The 12,543-nt window shown below is 41.4% G+C and overlaps 1 protein-coding gene across 2 annotated transcripts in view; it reads left to right on the top strand.

Annotated features, from left to right (window-relative positions):
* sema6a (sema domain, transmembrane domain (TM), and cytoplasmic domain, (semaphorin) 6A) overlaps window positions 1–12,543 on the top strand; it is a 218,581-nt gene that overhangs the window by 190,465 nt on the left and 15,573 nt on the right. The window contains exon 18 of one of the 2 annotated variants that reach the window (XM_033972311.2): window positions 2,052–2,234. The exons of the other annotated variant lie outside the window; for it this stretch is intronic. Coding sequence (XP_033828202.1) covers window positions 2,052–2,234 — 183 coding nt within the window. The remainder of the gene's footprint in view (window positions 1–2,051; window positions 2,235–12,543) is intronic. 2 annotated transcript variants of the gene reach the window in all.

The raw sequence follows: 12,543 nt of genomic DNA, 5'->3' as shown, positions 1-12,543 counted from the left end.
ATTTAATATAAAGTTTTAGAATATAAGATTTCTTAATATTTCTTTAACAGCTAAAAATATGGCTCCCCTTATTTTTTTACATGGTTGGAAAGAACTTTTGTAACACACTTCAATATAATTCACAATTCTCATTCTGTAATATCGCTGCAATACCACTACATTTCTATGATATGATAAGATAAAGGCAGAGGTGTAAGCTATCATATCTCTTCACACAGGTCAGTGAGCACGCACACCATATCTTACTCTCTGGATCAGAATTGAATCTCGCTACTAAAGAAAAGTTAGCGACAGGCTTAAAAAAAAATCTCTTTAAAATTGAAGTCTCTTGTCCTTCATATCAAAGGTAGACTCCCCACTGTGATGTTGAAGAAACAGTGTGACAAGCCCAGAGGAGGTTTGACACATCAGTTTAAACAAGCGAGGGACACAGAAGAGGAGGAGGAGGGAGGAAGGACGCAGAAATCTTAGGAAATATTTAAAGGCAGACTCATTTGCTAATGACTTGCCTCGGGTCAGTTTGGATAGAGTCGGTTCAGCAGCTGGTGCGATGTGTCATCCAGATCAGTTTTCGTTTTGACTGTTGACGCATACGAGACGACGATACTAGTGTGAGCTGGCCGTGGTGCTGAAGTCTTGACAGTGATTAGAGATTTACCCGAATATTTGTACTACCTCGAGGCGATTTGCGGTCTATTTTTAGATTCAGGGGCAGTGGACAGCGCAGTGTTTGCCCGTCATCTGGAGAGTCACCGGTTCAAATACCAAATCACAGCATTTTTTTAAAGGTCCTATATTTGACAAAATGGACTATTGTGAGTTTTAAGCCACATTATAGCATTGTTACCTCATGAAAAACATACCTGGAGTTGTGTTTTGTTTCATTCACACATGCTTGAGTAATCCCATATTATAATCCCATCTGTCTATGCTCTGTTCCACCAAAATGCTCTGTTCCACCTTGTGATGTCATGAAGTGTTTTCAAGTTAACAGCTACCTTTTATATTTAGTTCCATAGAGATTAGCAGTTCCTGAGCTGAAATTATCCAAATGATTCTAGCACAGCGGAGTACTTCCTGTATCACCACATGACATCACAAGGTGGAGCAGAGTGTTTTCCGTTTGACAGAGGAACACAGACTAAATATGCAGTGTGCTGAACATGTGTGAATGAAACAAAACACAACTCTGGGTATGTTTTTGATGAGGGGACATTATTGCAACACAGATCAGAAAATAGCGTAATATGGGCCCTTTAAGCATTTTGCGTGCCCAATTTACTTTTATAGCATCATCTCTCCGAAGTCAGCTCAGTTCAGTTGGAGCTATTAAGTAATTACTAACCCAATTATAAACAGCTTTGAAGCAACAATAAATGCCATGTTGGAGTTGCGTTAAGATTATTGTCAGGCATTTTGAACTGATTAGATTTAATTATGTTTGGCCCACCTCAGATATTACCGTAACATAAAGGTGCTCTGTGTAGTTTTCTGGTGGAGGGTGCTTGACTCCATGTTATTGGTTTGTCCAGAATGGTCCACGGTATGTCACTGAACATACCTTCCTCCATCTGATCTCACCCGGCCAGTTCTGTGGAGACATCTGCTGCGGTTGTTTATTTTTTTAACACAAGGACTAATATAGGCTCACGTGCCAAAAACAAGAGCAAAACAACAGTAGTCTCAACTCACTAGAGCCAGTCTCCAAAACAGACCAGTAGCTGACGAATACAACCTTCACGTCAACTTGTCGCCATAGCAACCGACTGTCACATACAAAAGCAGTTACATTAACAACAACGTAAGATGTCAACTTTGAACTAAACACAAAATATCCGATCTTTACAGTACCTCTGAACAATAAAAACACCTGCAGTTGTTTAAATTCAGTACAGACACATTTAATGCCATACTCTGAAACTTTCTAACATGGAGACAAGCAAGTGGTAGATCCCTTCCAGAAGTTACCTTGTGCAGCTTTACATATATGTTTTCCCCTTCCTCTCTCTCTTTCTGCCTCTTCTTCTTTTAACTTGTGCTGTGTCCTTCAGGCCACCATCACCAGCACCATCACTACTCCATGTCCATGCCCACCTCGGCCCTCCCCGAGGCCGCCGAGGGGCCCCTGGGACGGGGCCGCATGGTGGAGAGGAAGGAGCCTCCCATCCTGAGCTCAGACAAAGTAGAGGAACCCTACTTGGCCGTGCCCTCTCAGACTCAGCCCGAAGCCAATGGTAAGCCTTGGAACGCCACAGTTGCGGTTCAGTCCTGGTGTCACCTGTGGAGGGAGGGGTGGGGGTGGAGGTGGGTGGTGGGGGGGGGTGTCATGGAGATTTACGACTGCCTGACTGCTTCCAGCTGACGAGGTGTGCACATGCTCCATCGCTCTCTCTCCAGGGGACCAAACCATCTCGCTGTGAGCTCATAAACCCCCTACAGTGGAGTGTGTAAATACAGCTCCTCTCTGTGTACATAAGAGACATGTTACATACTCTGATTTATGCAGGCTTTATCTATGGAAATAGAGCTGTCTGTTTCAACTCTCGAAGCGTCACGGTCCACATACTTGTATTTATCGCTCGGGCTGACGGGGGTGTTGAAAATGTTCTCTAAAGGGCATTGCTTTAACTCGCAAATATATCAAAATGTTCCAATAGGATACAGCATCGAAGCAGGATTTTTAGAGAAAGTATAGGAAAAGTAGTAGTAGTAATGGAAGTAGTAGAGGATTAAGATAACAGTCATTGTACATGGTATGTTTGCATGGAAGCTCATTCCAAGTGATTCATTTCTATTTCATTTGGCCTTTTCTGGAGTTGCTCTGACAGTAACATGTCCTAGTTGGGCTACCGTAGATTTGGAACTGCAGCACACACTTTTGGACTTAAACTTGCAGTACTTTCAAAAACTCTTCAACGACACATAGCAGGAAGTTGTCCAAGTTTTGTTAATTAATATGATACATGAATAGGTACATAAGTAGTTGGCTTGTTGGTTTTTGCCACCATAAATCTGCACATTTACACAGTATCTGTCTTTATTCAAGGGCTGCTCCGTACACACATAACTCCAGCTAACTGAAACAGCACATTATAATACAAAGAGCTACAGAATTAAAAGCAAAATTTGAGTGGGCGTAATTATGAAGTGGCTGAAGGAATGGCTGAAAGTATTTAGATAATAGTATACCTTCTTCAAAGAACTAAATATCTTTTTATAGCAAAATCCTGCTGCAACTGATTTGGAGTTTAGACCTCTACAAACACTCATGGGATTCTTGTATCAGTTCACATTTCGGTTTTGGAGTTGTTTACAATGCACCTTCTGAACATAATACTACTTTTAAAACACATAGGGCAGATCTAAGTTCAGCACCTGTTGCAAATGTTTTAAACAGACTTATATAGTTTGAATTTTTCTGTATTTTAAGCTGGACGCCCATGAAAAGGAGAGTGTGCAGTGCTCTCATTGGGCTCTCCCTATTGATCTAATTCGGCCCCGCCCACTTTTACCTCTAAACGCTCCAAACCGCACTTTCTTTGTGGTGGCACTTTCAATTTAGAGGGAATCTCATTGTTTTCATTGGCGAATTTGGGAAAAGTTTAGCCACAAAAATCCGATATAAAGTAGTGTTAATTTGTGTAAAGTTTTATGTTAATTTGCAGCAACACCGATTCTCTGGGAGGCTTTAAAATGTTTCTATAGGCTGAATAGAACTTATTTGCTGTCAAGATCACAGCCCCACGCAAAATAATACAACCTCAATGAAGGCAACTTCCAGAATAAGGTGAATATAATTAAATAAGTCTGTGTAATTCCTCAGTCGTCCAGGTGTGATCCATAGTAAAAGAAACATTTAAAATCTGTCTACTGAACAAAAAGTTGTAGGAGTGAAGACGTTTCACTGCTCATCCAAGCTGCTTCTTCAGTTCTGGTCAGATTACTGATGGACACTGTCTTATATCTGTCTGAAGGGAGGAGCTACGTCTTCACTCCTACAACTTTTTCTCCAGTTGACAGATTTTTATCTTTCTATAATTAAATAAATAACTAAAATTTGATTGCTATCCCCAAAATCATTCAACCCAAACTCTACCCATGCCCAGCCTTTCCACACACCATTGTCTTGCATCATTTTGCCTGAACTATTAAAGTACATGTGAACATGGGCAGACAATCTGGACACAGACAGTGAACATTAGGCTCCATCTGTGTGAGAGCATAAATAGACCTGAACACAGCCATGCACCCACACACACACACACACACACCCACCCTCCGTCACACACACACACACACACACACACATACAAAGTGAGAGAGGATTTATTATCCCTGGGCCATAGCGTCCCACAGGAGATGTAATATCCAGCCCATTACGCTCTGAAAAGTAGGATGGCTGCGCATTTATTTCCCAGAGAAGGCTGCTCTATCATGCTCCGCGACACGGTGACATGACATTGAACGCCCCTTTCTCCTCCCGTGTTAACAACCTGCCTAATACCACAGCGCTCCAAGGACTCTACTATGGACAAATGAAACACATAGTAGCTGGCCAGAAGGAACGGAGAAGGAGACAGAGGGGGGAGGGGAGAACCAGCGTGTAGCATAGGTATAGGAGGAAGGTCAGCGAAGGGGGACCATCTTCCATGTTGTGTCCTGCAATAAAAGTAATAGCCCTATAACCAATCCTATTAAAACAACATGCCACCGCTACAATATGGAGTTTTAAGAGGCCTGTCACCGCGGCCTTGAGGAGGTATTGATTATTAATAAGAGTGATTCATCATAAGGCAGGGCTGGAACAGTGTGTGTAAATAAAAGAGGCAGACAGATACAGGGCAGCTAATGAGCCAGGGGAGCACTTACAGGGCTTAAATATACTATACTTGGTGCTCATATTATTAGGAACACCCATAGACTGTGTAAAGAAGTGGATTAAGAGAGTGTGATGTCACCCACAGCGTTCGCTCTAGTCAAATGAAACAAGGCGAGCAGTTATAGGGCGGATTTGGAGCCAAGTTGGAATTGAGATTGCGAGTATCATAGCAACCAAAGAGCCAATCCGGAGCGAGGCTGTTGAAAGTAATGCCCCTTCATAGCTATGACGCTGGTTTAGCAGGGAGCGGGCGCTTAGCAACACTGTCAATCAAAGTAGTTGTTAACGTTAGCAGGGGTGATCTTAGGGAAAGAAGGTGCTTCATTTCTCTGTTATTAATGTTCATATTTTGATTTACAGACACAATAGCGAAATAAATATGGCAGGATGATGTAGAGCAGGTTAATACGAACATTTTAAGATAAAAAATGACGAGCCTGACAGCAGTAGTTACAGAGAGGGGTGACAGTTTTTCAATAGAAAGAGAATTGGAGCCAAAGTAGATTGAGCCGGAAGTGCGCCAATGATCACTTCCTATTTGGAACGTAGTGGCTAGCAGTTTAGCTATGTGGATTCATATACACGGTCTATGGATACTCCACGTTAGGCTAAAGTCTGGAAATGACTATGTGATTTGTCAAAGTCTAATGAATGCTAGAAAAATGCAAACAACATCAGGTTCATTTAATACTTAAAGCAACACCGTGCAACTTTCTAGAGGTGATACATATACTTTGGGAACACTCTCCATTCATCCAATATTATAGGCCCTACTCCAGGCTAAATAAGAGTCAGGTTTGTGGAGATGCAAGCCTGCTCATAGTAAGAACACGTGTTTATACTTCCAAAAGAAAAAAGAAAAAACAACATGATTTATTTTAGCAGTTTGTCTAAAAAAGTTACACGGCGGGGCTTTAATCAAAATCTAAATCATCTAAACTAAATTGTTGTCCTTCAGACCGAAACCGCTGGCGTAGATATAAAGTTGTTTCTCTTATTTTCAACATGCTGCTACTTTGATTTGAAATCCATCTTGCGAAACAATACAACAGGTGTATCTAATTAAAGACATATTAAGTGTAATCTCCTGTTATTATCCCCAGTATCAAACCAAAACAATATTTCTGTATCTAGCCTTGGCCGACAGCTCTGCCTGGAGAGAGGAGCAGTGGAAGCAGTGAGGCAGCTGTAGCACATCAGCAGACTCTGGACAGCATGCACACAGCCACATCACAACACGCTGTCATTCCTGTTGCTATTACTTGAGCAGGTGCAACTTCTTCATTTTATACACAAAAATAATGCATAATTTGTTTAATATCTGCCCCAAATGCTCAGGTAATCTCAACATTCCAATTTCCAATCTTGCTCGGTGTTTATTTTAATTTAATGAGACCCTTTTGGCAGTTTTCCTTTGCAGTTTTGAGTTCTCGTGAGCTGTTTTGGGGATATTTTGCATGGCTTGGTGTGAGAAGTTATTTTGCGATTTATATAATTTCCTGGTCTTGATTGCTTTGATGGTATTAAGCACCATTTTGCCTCCTCTGTGCAGCTTCTCGGCATGGCTAATCGTGCTCCGCAACTCAAACAGCGCTCCATCTCTTGCTCCACCCATCCTTCCTTCCTTCCTTCCTTCTTTCCTTGCCTTCATGTTCGTCTGTTTTTTTGGCTTGAGGTGTCAACTATACTGTGAAAAGCTACGCCAAGTGCATGAGAGTCAAATTTCAAAGTGAGCTTTAAAACGAGCTGATAAATCCCATGCATTTCACTGTACCATGGCATAACGTTAGCACGATACTTCAAAAAACACATTTCAAACTTAATATTAGTACTAAGGAAACAAATACTATCTCCATGGAGACAGACAGGACATGTACTCGCCACAAGAAAAGTTACTTAATAAAGGTAAAGGTCCCATATTACACTATTTTCTGATCTGTTATAATGTTGTTTTTTCATCACAAACATACCTGGAGTTGTGTTTTGTTTCATTCACACATGTTTAACGCACACTCACTCACACTGTTCCACCTTGTGATGTCATGTGGTAAAACAAGACGAGCTCCACTGTGTTTTTAAACTCCACACACCTTCACTAGAATCATCTGGATGAGTTCAGACCTGGAATTGCTAATCTCTACTGAACTGAAGGTAAAAAGTAGCTGTTACCTTGAAAACTACCGCTTCATGACATCACAAGGTGGAACAGAGCATTTTGAGCTTTGGAGACAAGTAATAAAAGGTTACTCAAACATATGTGAATGAAACAAAACACAACTCCAGGGATGTTTTTGAGGACATAACACGGCTTAAAGCTCACAAGAGTCAATTTTGTGTAATACGGGACCTTTAATGAAAAAGCATTTTACAAGTGGGATCCATAAAAAAAATACAATTCCCATCCCAACTTGTTTTGATTTGACGATGGATTCAAATCTAATGACCATCACCATGTTACAAATATGCATGAGGGTGTATTCGTAATTGCGAACGCAGCTAAGGCCTGAGAGTTCACACGTGGGTGATATTTAGCGCCCGAGCGACTCATTATGGGCATTCCAGAGGGGCTGTGCCAGTCGCCAGGTGGCCTCTCGCCTTTCACAGTACATTTGAGCTCACTGTTTGTGTCGTGCATCTCATTCCAAAGGCGTGATATATCAGGAACTGGTCACTGCTCGCTAGCTCTTGATTATAATATATACCCTAGCAGTTAGCCATAGTCAAAGCGTTGGGTTTAGTTTCAAGTACTATTTTATATTTCAATAAGCAATCGAAAAGTACTGAGTAAGAATGCTTTGGAAAACTATATTTTACTACAAGTCATTTAATTTCGTATTACCAGACAAAAATCCATTAATTTTGTGTAGCCTTCAGTGGTCATACATTACTTTGAATTGGTATTTAATTATATAGACATAAATAAAAAAAATAAAATAAAATAAAAATGTAAAAAAAATAAAATAAAAACTGAAATTAGCAAGACAAAATTTTACACAATTTTAACCAGTCAAAAGTATTATTATTTGGTTTATAATTAGTAGAGTTGTTAGTTTATGGACTGGCTAAGGTGTATTACAGATGTTGATGTTGTTGCCAGGTCGACCGCGATATACTCACGCTCTTTGACATGAGAACTGCTTGTTTTCTGTTTGCTTTCACTTCCTGTATTTGTTTTACCTCTCCTTTCCTCCTCCCTTTCCATCACCGCCACACATCACTGCCATTGGCCCACTTTGCTTCCCAAAAAACCATTCCGGGTCTTCTCTCCATCTGCTCCCATCGTGGTCCGCCTCCGCCTCCCCTCCACAGGACTGAGATGGAACGTTCCAAGGCGATACCTAACCCGGTGCAAATTATTCTTGAAATCCAATTTACGATCCCCACCCATCCACCCTTTTTTTCTCGAGCCCCTCCTCCACCCTGTTCTCTCTCATCATATCTTCTTATCGTCTGCAGCCCCACCATAGCAGGCTCTCTCCTCTCCAACCGGACCCATATCTCTTCCTCCTGTCTCCAAGAATGAATCCTAAATCTGTTTTTCTTACCTTCTCTGTGGCTCCCTACGCCCTATCCCCCGTACCCCCTTATCCCCCCTTTCTCTCATCCTACATCCCTCCCCCTCTTGTTCCCTTCTTCCCTCCTCTCCTCGCTCTGACCTGTAGCCATCGCAGTGTTGCTCCAATTTATGGGTTCATTATTGCAGCTTTCCAGCGGAGAGGGGGAAAAACGAAGGGGCGAAGGGGCAAGGAAAGAATGATAGAGGCTACACTTGGGGAGATGGGAGGGGACGACACAGAATGGTGCAGTGAAATGTATACAAAGAAAGATTTATGGAGTAATGGATTAGAAAAGAAATAACGGGTGAATATGGACTCGCTCAAAAGTCAAACATTTAACTGGCAGGGTTTTGGAAAATCGTGAGCACTATTGTGTGTAAAATTGAGTTATTTGAATGGGATTCACAAATCGAAAAGAAAAACATGGATAGAATCAACCAGTTCAGAACTCGGTAACAGGCGAGTACAAGCAATCAGAATTCATAGGACAGAACAAATGTGTGAAAATATAGTGTCTCTGAAGGAATTCAAAATACTGTATTCAAGTTTTCAGGTAAACAATATTTGTCTAAAGAGTTCTATAGAAGGGATTCTAGATCGGCCTGAATCCATCTGTGGTTGGTCAGACAATGTATATATAAATGGACATAGCTAACCTGTTAACCACCGCGTGCCAAACAGGAAGTGATTATGGACATCATGGGTGCTTCCAACTCCAATCGTCTCTGGTTCCAAGTGACTTAACATGAAAAAAAGTCAGTGATCCTAGTTTTTTTATTTCGGTATTGTGTCCGTAAATCAAGATATGAATGAATCAGGTGCCTTCTGTCCCCCAGGTCACTCCCACTAGCATTAGCAGCAGGTTTGGTTGACAGTGTTGCTAAGCACCTGCTCCTTGCTAATCCATAGACTGTTTAAAACAGTGGACTAACACCTCACCCATTGTGTTCAACAAGTCAAATGAAGCTCATCGAGACTAGCAGTTATAGGGGAGCCAAGTTCCATATTTGGGACTCCAATCATGAGTATCATAGCAACCAAAGAGCCAATCCAGAGCGAGGCTGCCTGCCTTTCAGTAACTTCAGTATCATGAACTAGCCCTTCTACTATCCCACACTTAGGCTGATTGTGTAGTGCTTCATAAATAAGATTTGATTGGATCTCATACCCTGCAGCCTTTACAGGACACTAAACTGGGGTCATGAGGTCAGAGGGTAATCATACATAAAGCTCGTATTGTGCGTGTTCCATGGACTGTAGAAACCAGGGCTAAATCTAGCACGTTACATTGAGAGGCGGCCATCTTTGCCCCTGAGAGCATGTAACAGCCTGTACCATTGTTTAGTCTATGGCAGCCCTCCTTTGTCCTTAGAGCCGAGCTTTCAGAGAGCTCATGTCAGCCTTGTGTGCAGAGTGTTAAGTGCTTTAAGATGGCTTTTGTCACACATTTGGGCTAGATAAACATACATAATAGGAATTAGAAGCAAGCAGCTCCCATTTTGGTAACCTGCTGACAGTGTATTTAATCTTTCATAGACAAGACGGAGAGACTGAGTTCAGATTGAAGTGATGCTATCTGCATTTTATCCACGCAGTTTTCTAATTTTGGGAAGTTTGTTAAGATACCGGAGGTCAAGACAGAAGACTTGTTTCCATAGAGATGGCACAATGAGCGACCCTACGATTAGAACCTGATTTTTGCAATTCAAGTTGTCACATAAAGGCTCTTTTGATTGAACCTTTAGTCTACTCTGGTTTGGCACAGTAGTACATTTTTAATATTTTTTAAAATATTTTATTTAAATGTGTAGTAATTTTTCACAATTTGGTGTTATACTGTACTTATCTTCCTCCATTGAGACATAGTAGGGACACCGTTAGGGCAAGATCTGTGGAGCGGCGTCTCTTCTCACAGTGAAAAGAATGTTTTGTTTCAAGGCATTTCTTTGGCAATAAAAACATGCATTTAAATAATTGATTAATAATTGATAGATATGTCAGATGGCAAAGCACTAACATCTCCATAAGACCAGCAGGTGATGGACCACCCACCAGAAATGTTACATAGTGCACCATTAATTAGGAGCTTACTAAACAAAACACAATTTGTTTTCCAGAGCAAGTTGAAAGCATACTTCTGATGTCCTATCTTTAAAGAGGGGGTATAATGCAAAAGTATCCCTAAAGAGGTTTTAGATGTCATCCATGCTTGTTTGCGTAATGTAGCGATCTCTTCCAGATATTCCATTTAAAACCTCCTTATGTTGAGCAGTAAGATCCTGTACAAAGCTCCGCCCACAAAGCTACATCACCCATGCTCCATACTACAATTCTCGATAAATAGACAAAAGCAGGATACAAAACAATACTCTACAACTTCACACACCTGATGCGATGTACAGTAGTTTCATTAGCGAAAAGCATGCCCATTGTAAAAGTGATGTCGCTCTGAAGGGGGGGTGACTTAGCGTGGAGAGCAAAGGGAGGATGCGGGGGAACTTATAGAACATGTCAATACATTGTTTCGGGCAAATATAGCATTTTCAAAACAATAAAGGTAACACACTGATCTAAATATGTTATGAGTTACCCATTAAACCTCATAAACATGTAATACCCCCGCTTTAAACGTCCACTATGTTTTCTGGTGGGGGGTCTGCCGCCAGGGGAGATGTTATATATCTTTTCCCTGGGATGGTATTAAACTTATCCAACACGCTTTACTCAGTTCCAGATGTTTTTGTTGTCCAAAACTACACTGAAAAACATGTGTTCTTACTGTGAGCGGGTTTATCTCTCCACAGACTCTTAACTTGATCTGGTGGCGCCAACTGCTTATCTCCATGGAGACAGAGTTTAATGCCATCCGTTGGAACATTTTAAGCAAAGCAACAACATCTCCAGTATAAGACAGGCAGATGTCACTATACATTGCGAAGCATATGGTTATTTTAAGATAAAGATTGCAATTACACAACTCCTTTTTGGACTATCTTTGTAGCCGTACAGCAGTAGCTCTTATTAAAACTGGATTGCTCTGCTGGTATCGTCTGACTGCAAACTCCCTGACAGCTGCTTAGCAAAATCTATTTGTAGCGTCCGTCAGTGCAGGCAGTGTGACACCTGAGTGCAAGGTGAAGCCCGCGTGATAGAGGCGGGAGCGTGACCTCATTGGCCCCCTCTACTGTGCGCTTTAGGAACCTGATCATGGCTTTGCTGCCTACCCATTGTCGTTAAGGGGGACCGGCTGTCAATCATCCCGTGTGACCTAGAGTTATGGAAAACCTGCCAAATGTGTCCAACGCTGTTAGAGAGAGAGAGGCGAGCAGGTTGTTTACAGCAGCATTTTGTGGAATAACTTTTTAAACCGAGAAGTTTTTATGTTTAGAACCGAGGCAGGTGAGGTTTATGTCCGTGTAGAAAAGTTGGAGCTGATAAACAGGGTTTTACAGTAGCAAAAAAGTCCAGTAGTCTGAGGATTTTAGAATTTGCAGCTGATTTCCTTCGCCACAGAATATTATGATGTCTTCATTTGTAACCATAGACTGTATAAAGAAGTGAAGTAAGTGAGTGTGACGTCACCCATAGTGTTCAGCTCCAGTCAAATGAAATTATATATTAGGAGTTCTGACCGCGAGTATCATAGCAACCAAAGAGCCAATCAGGAATGAAGCTGTCGAAGGTAATGCCCCATCCCACTTGTACTGCTGATTTAGCTTAGCAACGCTGTCATTCAAACTTGTTACTGATGCTAGCAAGAGCCTAGAGGAAAGTAGGCGCCTGATTTGTTTGTTATTAACCCTATAGAGGTGGATGATATCGCCGCCGATAGACTCGCGGTTGCAGACTTTCCATTAACGTAACTCCGCAACCACATGTAAATTCAAATGGCATCTCAAAGCAAAGGCATGGGGCGCTTTAAATATTTTACTGTCATTACGTTAATGCACTTATGTTGTCCCTCGAAGATGACCAATCAGAGCGTAGGTGCCGCAGGGATTTTCCTAGTCACTTATTCAATACGTCAAAGGAAAAATAAGGATAGATATATAAAATAGAGGAAGTTGTGTGAAAAAATGCAGTACATTCTGATACTTCCTTTAACAT

Source organism: Periophthalmus magnuspinnatus, chromosome 9 (genome assembly GCF_009829125.3).
Source record: "Periophthalmus magnuspinnatus isolate fPerMag1 chromosome 9, fPerMag1.2.pri, whole genome shotgun sequence".
In the NCBI taxonomy this organism is placed as follows: Eukaryota; Metazoa; Chordata; class Actinopteri; order Gobiiformes; family Gobiidae; genus Periophthalmus; species Periophthalmus magnuspinnatus.
Note: the sequence above shows the minus strand (reverse complement) of the source record. Positions and strands in the feature narration are given on the sequence as shown.